General features: G+C 37.7%; 1 protein-coding gene across 2 annotated transcripts in view; it reads right to left on the bottom strand.

Moving 5' to 3' along the window:
* The window catches only part of ATOSA (atos homolog A), a gene marked incomplete at both ends in the record, with an annotated part of 58,336 nt that extends 40,375 nt beyond the window's left edge, over nt 1-17,961 (bottom strand). For both annotated transcript variants that reach the window (XM_084240387.1, XM_084240386.1), the window contains one exon: nt 17,925-17,961. In XM_084240387.1, the coding sequence (XP_084096513.1) occupies nt 17,925-17,961 (37 nt within the window). The remainder of the gene's footprint in view (nt 1-17,924) is intronic.
* Nucleotides 17,962-18,957: the final 996 nt, after the last annotated feature.

An 18,957-nucleotide genomic window follows, 5' to 3' on the forward strand; every position in this document is an offset into this window, starting at 1 on the left:
TTCTACTGTTCCTTAATAAGCCCAGTGTCTTGGCAGAAATTTTCCATAGTGCTAGAATCATATGGCTTTAAATTCTAGCTGCAAGTTGAACATACTGGAGATCTTTAAACACACACAAACACACACACACACACACACACACACACAAAAGAACCCTCCCAAAACTTAGAGACTCATTAAGACTGGGCATTATATTCTTTTAAAAGTTTCGTAGGTAATTCCAATGTGCGGCCAGTATTGAGAATCATTGTTCAGGGTGGAAGCTTACGACTAAGCAATGGGAGGAAAATGAGGATATTAGGCAAGGCAGGCCATGTAGAGGAAGTAGTGGCAATAATAGCAAAGCAAGAGTCCCACTTTTAACATATAGATGGAGTTGTATTTTCAGTTATAGCTGTGAATTTGCATAATGTCATTCATCATATATAAGAGCAGTAGAAGAGCTTTTCAAATGTGGTCTGTGGACATTCTGGAGATCTGACAGTTCTTTCCAAATTTAACATGTGATTTATTTAAAAAAAATAAGCACAGGGCCTCCCCGGTGGCGCAGCGGTAGAGCGCTGGGTTGCGAAGCTGCCCGCGGCCTCTGCGGCACCGGTTCAATCCCCGGCTGCTCCCCGGCCACCGGAGGAGGGTCCCACATGGTGCGCAGACCTCTCCTGCCGCCCGCTGCTCCCCTCAGCAGTGTACTTCGGTCCTTCTGCCTGCTCTGCTCCCCGCTCTGGCTCTGGTGAATTCTCTCACCCTCCCGCGCCTCTGACTGTACCCAGTGCATGTATAAACAAAAAACAAAAACAAACAAGCAAACAAAGAAAAACATGCCTCTATTAAAAAAAAAAATCTTTAAAAAAAAAAAATAAGCACAACCTATTCTGCATCATTTGGGTGAGCAATGATAACAAAGAATTGTCTTACAATGTCAGTGCCATATTTACATTTACAATTATGATTTACAGTTATAGTTTTGCTACTGTTCTAAGTTACATGACTTTATTAGTTCTGGGCTGCCAAGGAACGAGGTGGACCTAAATCACAGATTATGTTTTCGTGCTATTTGCAGAATGTCATTGTGGCCTAGGATACCAACAAGAGTTGACAGTAGGTTAAAGGACAAACAAGTATCAAGTCATAGTATAGGCGGGCTCAATACAAAAGAATTTGGCCCATCAGACCACATTTTAGCTAGTAACTGTAACACATCATAATGACTTAAAATTTATTGGTTCCATAGTTTCATTTGCATTTAGTTTTTAAAATCATTTTGGTATCATAGTTGTATGAGAGCAATATAAGGAAATTAAGAATAAGGAAATTATAACGATAAGGATTTTTATAAGGAATAAGGAAATTATAATGAGTTTATTTTTTTCTACATGTAATATAAAAAACTACTTTTTATCAGCTGGTTCAAACTTCTTCCCCCCTTTAAACCATTGTAGTGAGTTTCGGATTCAAAACTCCATACCGGGCCTCCCCGGTGGGGCGCAGCGGTTGAGCGCTGGGTTGCGAAGCTGCCCGCGGCCTCTGCGGCGCCGGTTCAATCCCCGGCTGCTCCCCGGCCACCGGAGGCGGGTCCCACATGGCGCGCAGACCTCTCCTGCCGCCCACTGCTCCCCTCAGCAGTGTACTTCGGTCCTTCTGCCTGCTCTGCTCCCCGCTCTGGCTCTGGTGAATTCTCTCACCCTCCCGCGCTTCTGACTGTACCCAGTGCATGTATAAACAAACAAACAAACAAACAAATAAAACATGCCTCTATTAAAAAAAAAAAAAAAAACTCCATACCATTATATATGGAAAGTTTTCAACTTTAACAAAATCTTTAAGATATTTTCCCACACATACCTATGCTAACTCAAATATTAGATTAAAGTTTTCAAAAAGTCATACTTGCCCTTTCTAAATATGTAAAAGTGAGCCAAGCTTTATCATTACAGTGATTTGTAAAATCTGCATCTTAAAAGTACATCTCAATGTCAAATTGATGTCGATTTTTATATTTTAGGCCTAGTGGGGTCAATCATTTAAAATTGCATTAAAATCAACGTAACACTTTTTATTTATATTGCAATTTCTCTGAGTCACCATTACTTCCATGAAGTTTACCTCACTCATTTTCAAAAATCTCTCTGGTGAAAGATAAAGAAATATCAGAGGAAGTCTAGACAATGTTATGGAATCTTCCCAAGAATACACAGAAAATCTCTAAACCTGGCATATCTTAGTTCCATTTCAGTAATTAGCTCCCTAGTCAACACTGTCCTGTTGAGTAGAATTTAGATCTCAATATCAATTTCCTATTTTCAACAACTGAAACAGTTGTTTAGCTATCATAAAGATTCAGAAATATATTAATCCTAAAATAAATGTCATACATTTGATAATCCCGTGAAACTAATTAAAATATTTCATTTGGAGGGCCTCCCTGGTGGTGCAGCAGTTGAGCGCTGGGTTGTGAAGCTGCCCGCAGCCTCTGTAGCGCCAGTTCGATCCCCAGCCACAGGGCGAGGGTCCCACATGGCGCGCAGACCTCTCCTGCCTCCCGCTGCTCCCCTCAGCAGTGTACTTCGGTCCTTCTGCCGGCTCTGCTCCCTGCTCTGGCTCTGGTGAATTCTCTCACCCTTCTGTGCTTCTGACTGTACCCAGTGCTTGTATAAATAAATAAATAAATCTTTAAAAAAATAAAATAAAATATTTCATTTGGAGTTTAAAAGCTAGCCAATGTCTATTTTTCTATAACCCTTTTAAAGCAAAAGTTGTATTTGATTAGACTACTAAATGTAGTACTTAAACTTTTAAATATTGTTATGGTAATAACATAAAAAATTGCTAAGATATATATAGCAAGATATAGCTGCAGCATACTGCATGTAAAAATGCATATAAATGCATGTAACTATACAACTGATATTTATTATTTACAGGGAAAGAACAAACAAACATGAAACTTCTTGCTATATTTAACTCTGGGGCTGTAGGATAGGGTTTGGGGAGTCATTTACTTTCTATCCTTAGAGTTACCCTTAGCAAATAAAAATATAGCTCAATATGAATTTCAGAGGTAGAACATACTTACATTTAAAAACTCCTTGTTTACCTAAAATTCTAATTAGGCATCATGCATTTTGTTAGAAAAATGACTGAGCAAACTTATGTTCTGTAGGTACACTGTCTGAATTTACATATTTAAATGCTGCACATATAGTTTGCTGTTTTATGTCTATTTAACAAAAAATTTAAAACTGTGACTTGAATGATTCATTTATTCATCCCCTAAATAAAAACTATAATTTCCACAATGGACACTTTACTAACTTTCAAGAATGAATAATTCTCTCTCTATATGTCTCTAGATTAAGATGCTCATGAATACTGCCGCCTGAAAAGATCAAAGGAAAGACAGTACATAGGGTACGCTATCCTGTATATGTGGTAACACACATTTGGAGTTGTGAACCTATACCCCTAAAACATACACAGTGTTGTAAATCAATGTCACAACGATGTTTTTAATAATTTAAAAATTTTTACGATATTGAATATTATACATACTATATGACAGGGGAAAAATGGACCCATACATTCATGAAACCATATTGTTCATCCTTGCAATTGTGGGCACCAAATGTAAAGAGGAATTAGCAGCTTTCCTTATTCCTTAATGTGATTTTTTTTTTTGTCTGAAAATTTTTCTCCAATACTATATACTACTTCTGTAACTTTTTAACCAAATGTTTTCAAAACTGGGGGAAGAAGAGCTCAAATAAAGACACACATAAGGTAAATCTGCCTTTAAAGACTTTTAAAGTCAGGATAAGAAACACACAAGTAAAGGAAGATTACCAACTTTTCACTTTGCTAGATATTTATTAAGAGACTACTGAAATAGACTACATAGCTCTCCAAATGACTAATTATACATAAAACTTTAAGGTTTTGGGCCTCCCTGGTGGCGCAAGGGGTTAAGCACCGCACTATGAAGCAATCGCAGCCTCTGCAGTACAAGTTCGATCCCTGGCTGGCCATGGAGCTACCCACATGGCGAAGCAGACCTCTCCTGACTCACCCACTGCTCCCCTCAGCAGTGTACTTCAGTCTGCCTGTTCTGCTCCCCACTCTGTCTCTGGTGAATCCTCTCACCCTCCACATCTCTGGCCTGTACCCCATAAATAAATAAATCTATAAAAAAAACTTTAAGGTTTCTATATTACATAACCTTTCAAAGAGAGAAAATTTATTTAATAATAGCTTGAGTATATATAATTATTGAGGGAAAAATATTGAGTATATACCATACACTTAGACAAATCTTAATTTGTCTTAAGAATTGTGTCACACAAAGGAGCAAAGAATATGCATTGGAGCAAAGAAAGTTTGTTCAATAAATGGTGCTGGGAAAACTGGGTTGCTACATGCAAAAGAATGAAGCTTGACTACTACCTAACACCATGCACAAAAACCAACTCAAAATGGATTAAAGAACTAGACATAAGACCTGAAACCATAAAATACATAGAAGGAAATATAGGCAAAACACTACATGATATGCACATCAAAGACATCTTTACAGACACATCACCCAAAGCAGTGACCGTGAAGGCAAAGATAAACAGCTGGGACTACATCAAATTAAAGAGCTTCTGTACAGCAAGAGACAACAAAAACAAAGAGAAACCCCACCAACCGGGAGAACATTTTTGCACACAACATTAATGATAAAGGACTGATCACAAAAATCTACAAAGAGCTGATGAGACTCAACAAAAACAAAGAAAATAATCCAGTCAAAAAGTGGGCAGAAGAGCTAAAAAGAAACTTCTCTGAGGAAATGCAAAGGCCAACAGGCATATGAAAAAATGTTCAACATCACTTGTAATCAGGGAAATGCAAATCAAAACTACAATGAGATACCATCTTACACCAGTGAGAATGGCACATATTAAAAAAAACTAGCAACAACAAATGTTGGCGAGGTTGTGGAGAAAAAGGAACTCTTCTGCACTGTTGGTGGGAGTACAAACTGGTCCAACCACTATGGAGAGCTGTGTGGAGATTTCTTGACCTACTAAACATAGAGCTTCCATATGATCCAGCAATTCCACTCCTAGGTATTTACCCAAAGGACACAGAAACATCAATTCCAAAGAACACCTGCACCCCTATGTTTATAGCAGCACTATTTACAATAGCTAAGCTTTGGAAACAACCCAAATGCCCAAAAATAGATGACTGGATCAAGAAGATGTGGTACATATACACCATGGAACATTACTCAGCATTCAAAAAAGATAAACACATGCAATTTGCAGCAACATGGATGGCGCTGGAAGGGATAATGCTCAGTGAAATAAACCAGAAAGAAAAAGAAAAATACTGGATGGTCTCACTCATAGCAGGAATCTAGAAAACTCAAATAAGGGACCAGGAAAAAGAATAACTATAAGAAAGAAAATATCAAAATTGACAAACAACTATGAACCAGAGACACTCTATGGGGGGGGACAAGGAAAGGAGGGATTGGGGTCAAAATAAGGGGTTTTTAATTGTATGGGGAATATAAAAATAAAATTTAAATTAAAAAAAAAACAGATAAAGGTGAAAGAAAGTGAAAAAAAAAATTGTGTCACAGAATACTATCCATGGAGAAGGCTTCCCTGGTGTCCAAGGGGTTGTATCTCAGCACTACCATCACAATGGCCCACCACAACAACCTAGGTGCCATCCCCAGGCAAGGAACTAACCCACATGGCGCAGCAGACCTCTGCCGTCTGGTCTGCTGCTCCCCTCAGCAGTGTATTTCAGTAGATCTGCCTGTTCTGCTCCCCACTCTGTCTCTGGTGAATCCTCTCCCCTCCCACGCCTCGCCCCCTCACTGCACTTCTGGCCCATAACCCAGTTCTTGTATGCATAAATAAAATAAATCTATATAAATAAATAAATAAACACTGCACTACAGCTTCTTGCTAAGGAGCTTTATTACTAAAAAATTAATATTTTACCTCTTAAATAGAAATTACAGTATAAGAAAAAACTACCTATCTTTTACTTTCATGACCATTTCATTTTTAAAAAAAAAAGGTATTTAGGGCCTCCCCTGGTGGCACAACGGTGAGCGCTGGGCTGCAAAACTGCCCACAGCCTCTGTAGCACCGGTTTGATCCCCGGCCCCTGATGAGGGTCCCACATGCGCGCAGACCTCCCCTGCTGCATCCACTGCTCCCCTCTGCAGTGTATTCCATCTGTCTGCCTATTCTGTTCCCTGCTCTGGCTCTGGTGAATTCTCTCACCCTCTCGCGTTTGACTATACCCAGTGCTTGTATAAATAAATAAATAAATCTTTAAAAATAAAAAGGTATTTAATAACAAAAAATTAGAAGGTATGATTACAGAAAAATGGCAGCCACTCCTGAGGAAGGCTGTACCGTGGACACCAAGAAAGCTGACGTGAGACTAGCACACATCTGAGGACCAGCCTCTAGGAGCCCTGTGTGAACAGGAGCCAAAAGCCCAGCTACAGTGCAATGGGCTTTCCTCTCTCCCTAGTGCCCCCTCTTCCATCAGCCTGAGAAGTTCATCTATCATTTGAAGGAGCAAGGATGAGGAGGGTAGAGACCATATTCCACAAAAGTGGAAAACTGCCAATTCTAAAAAAGGGAGCAATGGACCAGAAGACTATGAGAATGATAGCTTGCCAAAAAGAAAATGAGATGATGTAATAGCACGGAGAAATAATACCCACCGGTTCCTTCAGTGAGTCAACCAGTTGGTGCAGGCAGACAATACCACCCTTGTAACCATTTGTTTGTTAAAGTGGAGTCATTCATCAACCTCCACACAAATGTGGGGAGATCAATTATTTAGGATGGAAAATTACAATTTAATTGTAAGTGGCTATTGTAAAGGTATCACCTTGCTATAAAATTGGAGAGAACAAAACAATACATTTTCCTCTCAATTTTTTTTTCTCAAAAGCAGTTTTATATTTCTCTATTTCTCCTTTAAAATAGCAACTCTGCCAAAGGCAGTATCCTTTGATAAATATAACAACCAAAGCAGTGGGATTTAACGCTAATGTAATGCCTTTAATTAATGTTTTATTGTATGACTCTGTCATTATCATCAACTTCAGTCAGCCAAGTAGAGAGCATTTCCTAGAGCCAGATTAAACTGGTTTTAGTTTAGCCAATTTACAATTAGACTTGTAGTCAATTGAGTATTATTATCATGATCATGCAACTATTTATTGTTGCACTACCAGAATCATCTGGTTAGAAAATAAATCTGCCAATCTGTTTAAATTTCACATTTAAAATCAAACATTGTGCAAAAATAAACAAGGTAAAATATATAGTTAAAAAATTAAAAATAAATTCCATATTTAACTTAGATCATTCCCTAAATTTTGATATGCTAAACAAATCCCTGAGATCAACATTTATATTTATAATAGATAAAATTCACAGATCTCTCAATACAACACAAGTCAAAAAAAAAAAATGTTAACAGCAACTTGTGAAAAGTATGAAAAAGGCTGTATGAGGGCCAGAAATTAAATTCTGACTTCAGCTTTATAAGAAACTAATCCCAAGGTCTTGTAATAGGTCAATTAAACTCTGTGACCCCCAGAAAATTACTTGTAAAATGAAAGACGTGTGAAACTAGAGAACGCTTTCTGATTTAAATAATATCTGATTCTACTTGTGCAAATTTTTAAGTTACAAAATACTATCATCCCAATTATTGTTGGGACCACTTTGGTCACAAAGAGAAACTGATCAGAGTACAAACTAAAAAATAAACTTGGGGTATTGATCAGGGAACAAAATTTGTCCCATTTACAACTGATTTTGTTTTTTGTAATTTGAAACCTTAGAATCATTTAGGCCTTTCCCGTCTTCCTGCCCCCAATAAATCATTAATGTTGTCAGGTCTGACTGCTTCTAGAAACAACCTCCTGTTCTCATTCTTCACCATTCCCACTTTGGCCAGAGCACTGGATGTGTATAAAGGGCAATAATGAGAGATGAGGTGAAACAGGACTTTATCTACCTTTTTTCAGTTCCTCTCTCATTACCCATCCAATGCTCTGAGTACGTTGATCTACTCATTGTCTCCTAGAGCCACTTCAAGATACCTGGCCCTCTATCTTTCACTAATCACTACAATTTCTTCTGTTTCTAGCACTCCCCTCCTGGCAGGCCTCATAGTCTCACTCCACTTGTTTCAATCCTTCTCTGCAACTAGGCCAATATTCTTAAAGCCATTCATGGAAAAACTTTGCAGTAAGAAGATTCATCGTTTTGTAGAGTATTCCTACACTCATACTGCTTTTCCTGTCTCTAAGCACCTCATGAATTTATCAAAGATTCCTAAATATTACAGAGAGTGACTCAAAAATCAATTTAACCAACTTTTAAAAATCCCTGCATTTTAAAGGTTCAAATATCACAATTTATACAAGTCTGGGGATCCAACTAGCGCTGCAGAGGCTGCAGGCAGTTTCGCAGCCCAGCGCTCAACCATTGCGCCACCAGGGGAGGCCCGATTTCTATGTCAGTTTAAACACAGAATTCTTCATTAGGTCTTAATTCATCTCATCTAGTTCTACTACATTCTTCTGACTTAATTTTTTTTGGAAAAGAGCTCATTGTACCTTCTGCCTTTTCCTTAATTAAGTCATTATTTGCAACTCTGGTATAAAATGTTAAGTTTCATGAGGACAAGGATCAACTCATTCATTGTTGCCCTGCACAGTGCTGGACATGAACAAGCACTTAACAGCTTGCTGTGATAATGAATGGGCTTATTTCAACTTCTTTCTGCTTAAAGTAATAAAAGTTTATTACTGCCCTTTCTAGATAATTATTATCTTATTCTTCTCTTGGATTTGGTGTTTTAATTTTTGACTATTTTTCTATTTTTTTTCAAATTTAAAAAGTCAAAGTTGGAAATAAAATTCTGAAAATGTATCCCCTATGGGCTTCCCAGGTGGTGCAAGGGGTTAAGCACCACATTATGAAGCAATCCGCAGCCTCTACAGCACAAGTTCCATCCCTGGCGGGCCAGGGAGCAACCCATATGGCACAGCAGACCTCTCCTGACTCGCCTGCTGCTCCCCTTAGCAGTGTACTTTCAATCAGTCTGCCTGTTCTGTTCCCCACTCCGTCTCTGGTGAATCCCCTCACCCCCCGCATCTCTGGCCTGTACCCCAGCTCTTATATGAATAAATAAATCTTTAAAAAAAGATTTATCAAAATTAATTATTCCCTAAAAATTAATTCTAAACCTAATAATTATAATCTCCAGACCCCCTTTTGCATCCTAAAGTAGGTATTGGTTTAGTCAGGAGGGATCTAGGTCTCATACTCTCATTTGCATTGAAACAGTTCTCTGAGTTATTTCTAGTGCCCTTATCAATGTAATTCTCTTAAATAAGACAAGGTAACATTTGTTTTTAAAATAATAAGATTACATTAGATAACCACGAAATCTCTAATCCATGGCAAAAACATTTACATTATCAAAAAAGAGCACTTTCTGAAATCTAATTTCCATATTGATTTCTAGGTCTCAACAGTCTTTTAAGGGATAATAGAGATAATTCATTACAAAATGATATGATGAACTGAGGGCAACTCAAGCTCTAGAAAGAAAACTTAATTTTAAGTAATTTTAAAGATTGATTAGAGGTATAGAGAAAGAGAAGCATGTACATGTCAAAAACTGCAAGTCAAATTCAGCTTTTCTCCAGAAGGCAATGGGAAAATAAGTTGTTATCATTGCCTTCAAGTAGAAGACAGTCAAGAGGATACAAGGTGACCTGATAAATTATAACAGGGGTGGGGTAACACTTAGGAAAGATTCAATCTGGAACATCAGAGAAAGTTCCCAGAGGAACTGACATTTCAATGTAAGAATTACAATTAGAAAATTTCTGGTGTCCTCTTGTTTTGCATCCTGAAAGTTCAGGTTGCCAAGAATGTGCTTTTGGGAACAAATTTAGAGCTACACCGATTTTATTCATTTCCTTCTTATTTGTACTAACCCTGGTAAATTTTATTTTTCTGTGCTTAGTGGAAATCACTAGACCTAATTCATCATGGTTTCAGAGCATGAAAATCCTCAAATACTGTCCTTTTTGCTGATCTTTGTTGGAATATTCCCGAATATATAATTACTCCATACCACATGCAGAAAGATCATGGGACAAAAAGCTAAGAAAACATTGTCACGAAAGGAAGCAAAGTCCTGTCTTTTGAAATCACAAATTCTGGACTAAGCTCTATATTCAGAAGATGACCCTGCACTAAAAAAGCAATAATTCACTATTCTAGTGCTATTTTGTTTTGCTCCAGCTTCACTAATCCCATAAAACTGGCACATAACTTTCCAAAATTATCCTCAAGCTTAACCTAATTTAGTCTTACATTTAACCTCATGGGAATATGGTTACAACATGGATTGACCCTAAAAAATACACTCTGTCCTTTCACCCTCCTTCTCTCTACCTCACGTATGACTCCAAGTTTTTTTTATTTTATTTTATTTTTTTTTAAATAGAGGCATGTTTTATTTATTTATTTATTTGCTTGTTCGTTTGTTTTTGTTTATACATGCACTGGGTACAGTCAGAAGCGCGGGAGGGTGAGAGAATTCACCAGAGCCAGAGCGGGGAGCAGAGCAGGCAGAAGGACCGAAGTACACTGCTGAGGGGAGCAGCGGGCAGCAGGGAGGTCTGCGCGCCATGTGGGACCCTCCTCCGGTGGCCGGGGAGCAGCCGGGAATCGAACCAGCACTGCAGAGGCTGCGGGCAGCTTCGCAACCCAGCGCTCAACCGCTGCGCCACCATGGAGGCCCATGACTCCAAGTTTTGAGTATTCTCAGCATTCATATTTTCCATTGAGTGTGTGTTCACATATGTGAAATCTAAGACTCCCACAGAAATAATAAGTGGACAGAACAGGACTAATAGAATTAGAGTTGAGAAACCTGAGTACACTCTGTAAGATCAGCTTTGCTCTTGAAAAATGATGGAACTAGGTGACATCCATAGCAGTGGATCTCTCATTCCTAGAACAGAATGATTTCTGGAAAAGATTCCTCTTGGGGGCCTCCCTGGTGGCACAGGGGTCAAAATCTCAACACTCTCAAGCTATCACCAACCACTGCAGCATGAGTTCTATCCCCTGATAGGCAGCTAACCCATGAGGCACAAGAGACCTCTCCTGTCTTGGCTGCTGCTCCCCTCAGCAGTGTTCTGCCCCCCACCCTGTCTCTGGTGAATCCTATCACCCCTTGCACCTCTGACCTAGACCCCAGTTCTTTTATGCATAAGTAAATGAAATAAATTTAAAAAAAAAAAAAAGATTCCTCTTGGTAGCCTAAGGCCAAAGGAGGTTTATTCTAGATTTCTTCTAGATCTCAGTGTATGGTTTGGAGATGGCACATAAGTACTGGGATCTAGATACTGCATTCCGGGCTTGGTCTTTTTGTGCTAAGTTATCTAGTAGAAGCCCATCCAGAACATAAGAATTGGTGTGGGAATATGGGACACTCCCCAGGGAAAACTTCCATGCAAGAATACTAATGTATGGAGTGCAAATTGGAACATTTTACAGTCTTACCCACTAAACACTTTGCTTTCATTCACATCCTGAAAATTTTACCTAGCCTGTCTTAAGAGACAATTTTTTAAAAAAATATTGCTTTTATACTTGGACTAAACCCAAATTATGTTTAATGAGATTTCTTAATATAAGACAATTTGTAAACCTCTAGATATTTTCCACAAAATTACAAGTATACATACATTTTTTTTTCCTAGCAAGGGGGTTCAGAATTTTCAACAGATCCTCAGAAGGAACAGTATCCCAAAATAAGACAGCAACGTAAAGTCAGCTCTCTATTGTTCTTCTTCTATATGAATATTTTTGAGAAAAGTGGTTTATGATAAATATGTATTACTCCAAAACAAATGCACTAATGCAAGGCAATCAGGTAAAATCAGGATACTATTTCTAAAAAGGTTCTCCTACTCTTTTTGTCAAATGCAAAATAGTTTCTTGATCCAATGAAGCTTCCTGAACATATCACCAGTAATAAAATGGTATATTTTTAAATACTTGTTTTTGTTCTCTGATTCTCAATAAGCTACGCTGCATCTTCAGCAAATTGGAAGGTTAAACAATGTAATTACAGGGCCTCCCCGGTGGCACAGCGGTTGAGCGCTGGGTTGCGAAGCTGCCCGCGGCCTCTGCGGCGCTGGTTCGATCCCCAGCTTCTCCCCGGCCACCAGAGGAGGGTCCCACATGGCGCGCAGACCTCTCCTGCCGCCCGCTTCTCCCCTCAGCAGTGTGCTTCGGTCCTTCTGCCTGCTCTGCTCCCCACTCTGGCTCTGGTGAATTGTCTCACCCACCCGCGCTTCTGACTGTACCCAGTGCTTGCATAAATAAATAAATAAATAAATAAATAAATAAATAAATAAATAAATAAATAACTCTATCTTAAAAAAAAAAATGTAATTACAAAAATCTTAATGCTTAGTGAAAATCTGAGAATCAGGAAAGAAATCCAGATTAAATCTATCACCCAGGGCCTCCCTGATGGCACAAGGGGTTTGTAGCACTATGAAGCTATCCACGGCCCAGCCAAAGAGGTGACCCACATGGCACAGCAGCCCTCTCCTGTCTCGCCCGCTGCTCCCCTCAGCAGTGTATTTCAGTCAATCCACCTTTTCTGTTCCCCATTCTCTCTCTGGTGAATACTCTCAACCCCCCCATTCCTCTGGTCTATAATCCAGCTCTTAGATGCATAAATAAAAAAATCTTTAAAAAAAATCTATCACCCAAAATAACATAATTACCATTGTTCGAAGCAAAGAAGATACTGTGGTCAGCTGGAAAGAACCTGAAATTTTCTATACTTATTAATTGAAATAACAAAATAGCATTTCTTGAACATTTTGGCTCAGAAGTTTGAGTTTTCAAAATTTAGCCTTATAACAGGTTTTTATTCTTCAAGTTCTTATATATCAAGACAATTACATTCATAATGTATGTGATGGTATTTAATTTATTGATCCTAACCAGCTGGCCTGACTCTTGACATTAGTATGGATGACAAATACAAGGTCAACCTTGGACCAATCCTACATGAGGAATTAAAAAGAAAAGTCAGAAAAAAGTTACTTCCCCTAAACAAATCCTGGTGGCTTTAGCAACTCTAGTCAGAGTTTGAGGGCATGCGTTATCACTCACTCAAACACACACACACACACACACACACACACAAAAACACAATTTTTTTTTCCCTGCCTTCTTTTATCTTCCAATTTATTCATCATTTTCTTTTTTTTTTAATTCTACCCATTTCTTTTTTTTTTTTTAAAGATTTGTTTATTTATTTTATTTTATACAAGCACTGGGTACAGTCAGAAGCACGGGAGGGTGAGAGAATTCACCAGAGCCAGAGCAGGGAGCAGAGCAGGCAGAAGGACCGAAGTACACTGCTGAGGGGAGCAGCGGGCGGCAGGAGAGGTCTGTGCGCCATGCGGGACCCTCCTCCGTGGCCGGGGAGCAGCCAGGGATTGAACCGGTGCTGCAGAGGCCGCGGGCAGCTTCGCAACCCAGCGCTCAACCGCTGCGCCACCGGGGAGGTCCTATTCATCATTTTCTTAACATTATTGATTATGTTTCTTCAAAGATTTAGACATATTTCCCCACAAACTCTGCCCTTTCTTCTGCCCTATTTCCATGGGTTTTCAGATTTTTAGGTATCTTACAAAACTGAGAAACCTAGAAGTACATTTGTAAATATGAAGTCCAGGGGAAACTAAAAACAAAAACAAACAAACAAAAAAACCCCCAAAAACCAACTGTACTTAAAATTCTCAGATTTTTAAAATGTGTAATTTTAAAGAGAAATTTATTATAATTCTCCTTTATTGTGTATTAACTTTGTCACTAATCTAAGAAGCTTTCATATATTTTCACTTTAAACTTCACAATTACCCTAAATTCTCATATTAAGGGAAACCAAGGCTCAAAGAAAAGAAACTGTGTCCAGTATCACATAGCTAGATTAATAAGAAATGATATAGGATAGCAAAAACTTGAACTTAAAATAGTCTCAAAATATTAAGAAAACAGAAAGCAACTTAAATTTTAATGGCCACATTTACCAGTGAAATGTTACATAAGAGGGACACACAGAACTTCCTGGTAGTTCCCCCACCTTACTTCACTTGACAAGAAGCTTAAAGAAAAAGTTTAGTCCCAACAATTGTATGAACCTTAGGACCTGTTTATTTTCTCTACCCTATCTTGACTGCTTCCTGTAATTTATAATTTTAATGTCCCTGTACTTACAATAAGCCTTATAATTCAAATCATTTAATATTCAGAAATCTTTCAATGAATAAGATTGAGGTGACCAAAACGATGTCAAATTTCTAAATTAATAGTCATCATGCTATTACTTTTAACTCAGCCTCATCACAAAGGATTATATAATCAGATTCACACAACACTGCAAATAACTACATTTTAAAAACTCAGGTCTTTGATTTTAGATAGTGACATCTGAAGATTTAAAAAAGATGTATCACACTCTCATAAAATCAAATAGTTTATGTAATCCACTGTTGATACATGAAAATGCCTGACAAAAAGTGGTGACGACAAAATTTCTCAGCCTGCCGACTATTATAAACAAATCTTTTTTAGATTCAGAATATGAATAAGTAATGAATTTCTACAAGGCAGAGTCGAAGCAACATTGTACCATACAGCACTTAAAACATACCTATAAGTGGCCTCCCTGGTGGCACAGCAGTTGAGCGCTGGGTTGCGAAGCTGCCCGCAGCCTCTGCAGCACCGGTTTGATCCCCAAACACAGGGTGAGGGTCCCACATGGCCCACAGACCTCTCCTGCCACCCACTGCTCCCCTCAGCAGTGTGTTTCGTCAGTCTGTCTGTTCTGCTCCCTGCTCTGGCTCTGGTGAATTCTCTCACACTCCCACGCTTCTGACTGTACCCAGTGCTTGTATAAATAAATAAATAAATAAATAAATAAATCTTTAAAAAAAAAAAAAAAAAGCAATGTTTTTTTAAAAAAAAAGTAAATGAAAAAATAAAACATACCTATAAGAAGGGTTTCCCTGGTGGCGCAGAGGTTATGTCTCAGCACTATCAAGCTATCACCAGCCACTGCAGCATGAGTTTGATCCCTGACCACTGTGCTAACCCACATGGCATAGCAGACCTCTCCTGTCTAACCTGCTGCTCCCCACAGCAGAGTATCTCAGTATATCTGCCTGTTTCACTCCCCACCCCACCCACCCAGCACCTCTGGCCTACACTCCAGTTCTTCTATGTAAAGATAAATAAATAAATAAATAAGGAAAAAATATTAGTGACAGGAATGACTTAAAAAAAAAAAAAGATTTCACAGAGGTACAAAAAGGAAAAGAAAAACTCAGATTATTACCCCTTCTCAACCTCAGGCTTTAAACCACAGAGATTTTTGAAGAACTGTACATGAGAGTCTATTTATATATTATTATCTGGTGATTTGAAAAGAAATGAAAACATTTTATTTAAAATAAATCAATTATATAATCACTGCATGTGACACATATTAGCACTTCTATTTACTATTTATCAAATGACCAGGATAAAAAAGAAATCACTATTTTTATGAACTAAAATATTTTTCCACTTACAAGTACAAAAAGTAGTCAATTTAAAGATCGGATATAGAATAAAGCAGTAAATTCTACTGTCAAATAATAAATTCAAGAGTTGAAATATGCTAGAAAGTTACTGTACTTGACCAGATGATAAACATCAGTTATTACTCAGAGATTTTTGATACTGACAAGGAACTTTCAGATGATCCAGTATAAAAAAATCTTAGATGCTGAGTCCAGGAATAAAATCTGGGATTCTGCCAAGACTATTCTTCCTGCAATACAATGGCAAAGCTTTTGTGTAACACAGCAGTAGACCCAACTTTCTTGCCAACATCATGTTCCTTTATCTTTTGCAGCATATGAATGAAACCAACCTGCTCTTAGAAAAATCTATTAATTCTTAAGAAATAAACAAGGGGGGGGGAGTAATAAATCAATTCAAGCAAAATTTTGCTTTTTTGTTGTTCTATAATTAAAATTAGTAAATGTGTGATACCTTGAAAAATGGAAATGACTAGATTGACCTCTGTGTGATTAGAGTTATAGCTAATGAACTTGGGTCCTGTCAACATACTTCTGCTGCCACCTTTGCCTCCCACCTCTGGCGCCACTTCACAGCTCCTCTTCTGCCAATGAATGCTTTACATTGTGGAGGCTACCAAATCTAAACAATATGATAGCTTTCTTCTCTATTTTGCTATAGTTTTTATAGCTATCAAAATTAAGTGTTAGGCTTGATACTGGAAAAACAAAGACATTCAAGAGACTTACAAAGTTCAGCAACATGTAGCTCCATGCTAAACGCTTTTCAAAATTAAGGACAATTTATTTTTTTCAACTACTATTTGAAGTCTTTGGTTTAATACAAATGTACATATATCATTAAAAATTATCAGTAATAGGCACAGAATATGATCTCATGTTTTTTCATATTTTGAGTTATTGTCAAAGAAAAGAAATGTCCTTACTTTTCAAATAATGCTAACATTGATTGCTAAGCCTCTCTAATGACAGATACTTCTTGAAAAAAACAGTAACATGAAAATCAATCCTATTCCAAAATACACCATTTACAAAGACAAAAACATCAACTTTGAATTTAAACATTAACTTTGAATTTAAAGCATGCAAATTTTACTCATCAGACATCATCAGATTCAAAAAAGGAACCACTTGCACAACACAACCAGGTGAAACTGAATAAGCAAAAGAAAATTGTTCATAAAAGCTGCTCTGCTTTAATTAATTTAAAGGAATCATTCGTTAAATCAGCTACGTAAGTTTTATAATTTTGTAGTATTTGAGAATATGTAAAAAACTTTTGTTTGTCTAAGATATTTTAAAACTTTCCCGTAATCCATTGGATAAACTGGTTTTTCCAGATCCCATAAAAACAAACTGTAACCTACATTTTGTTCAATTATTACAAATATTGAATTAGTAGGGTTTACTTAAATAAGACTTTACTATGTTTACAACATTAATTAAGTTAGATATGGAATTGTAATATTTTAGAGGCCTACTTTAATTTTAAAAACACTATCTTAACCATTTGTGGTATGTTGTTTTAAAAATCTTTTCTTTTTCAATTTTCTATGTGGGCGTTTAATAGCACATGACTCTGAATTAGTGGTTGGATCACACTATTCTTTATCTGAACTGCAAAGAACTAGTCAACAGATCAAATAATTAAGAAATTGCACAATTTGAGCATCTTCAGAAATCCTTCACAAAAAGACAGCCCAATTCTTTAAACTATGCCAAAATTCTCACTAAGCTAAATTTTGACAATCTGTCAAATTCACAAACAATGAATTTGGGTTAAATTGGTAACTTATTTTAAATACATTCTTAACAGCCTTTATTTAAAAAAACAAACACCTCGTAAACCCCCAAACAGTTAATGCTCTGGTTAACCTCTATTCTCTTCCCAGTAATCTCATTTTTATTATATTTTTCTCCCCATTAAGGTGAATGCCTTGTATTTTGTTTTTTTTTCTTATTCATTGTTCAGACCAGCATTTTAATAACCTTATAAGCAACACAGTTCAAAGAAAACAGACTATATGAAGCCAAAGAAAGGGAAATTCCCTAAGTTCAATGTTTTTCAAAGTGAGATCATTTTTCAAGACCTATTTATTAAAAAACCCATGCAAAGCAAACACCACAACTGGTAAACAGCTACAGAAAACTGGAAGCTTAAAAATAAAGCCGTTAAAAACACTTCGTTACACACCTTCTCTGTGAAGCCCTTTGTTTCCACTGAAAACCATACTGGAATCCTTGTATAAAAGAAGTTGCCTTCTGGCTGTCAATAGCTAGACAGTCAGAAACTGAGGGATCCAGATGTCTGCAGTGGTTAAAACAAACGTTCAGCGTTCAGCGGTGGGTGCTGATTTCGCTTCCCTCTGTGTAAGGTTTTCACAAAGGCAGCAGAGTAGAGCGCACATAGCAACAGCACTCACAGCTGATTGGATGGAGGGTGTGCTCAGCCGCCCCTGCTCGCTAGGTCCACTACAGCTTCCTGCCTACTTGGCAGCCCTATCTTGTTGTCTTTGCTCCTCTTACCAACTCAGCTGTGTTTAGGCAACTTGAAAGGAAACAACAGTAGAACCATAATGACAAAGTATTCTAGCGTGAGCTCCTAACATGTGCGTCTCTGGGTGCTTCTGAAAAATGAGAGAAATTCCTAAGGCAAACATTTATTTCAGTCGGTTTAGCATAAAACTGAGGACAAAGAGGGGTGGTAGGGAAAATCAATGTACTACTTCACATTTCAAGTAAATCAGGCCCTACCAAGAGAAATCCTCGGAAACCAGAGAAACAGGAAACTTTACAATTAAAATAAAGCATCAACCTCCATCTACGTTGAAGTAGGAATTACTTTAGGACAAATTTCACCAATTCCTAGAAAAGCACAACCGGTTAGTTAAAATGGGATAAGGTCTAAAGTCGTGTCCCCCACCCGCCTTAAATTTATGCAGTACCTTTTAAGAGGGCAAGGAAAATTGAGAAAAACAGATTGCTTAGAAAAAGATTTAAAGCAAAAATAATCAGTAAGCTCTGAGAGCAATAAAAAAAACTTAACTAGGTGTTTGCATCAAGCATTTCTTCTTACATTAAAAAAGAATGACATTTTGCCTAAATTCTCTCCCCACCCCCACACCCCCTAAAGTTATCTAGAGATGAGGACATGGGATATTTGTTTCAGAGTTCCAGTACTGGACTTCAACATGTCAGTCTACACTGTCTCCACAAGCTGTGAGAAC

This window comes from Talpa europaea (assembly GCF_964194135.1).
Source record: "Talpa europaea genome assembly, chromosome: 8".
In the NCBI taxonomy this organism is placed as follows: Eukaryota; Metazoa; Chordata; class Mammalia; order Eulipotyphla; family Talpidae; genus Talpa; species Talpa europaea.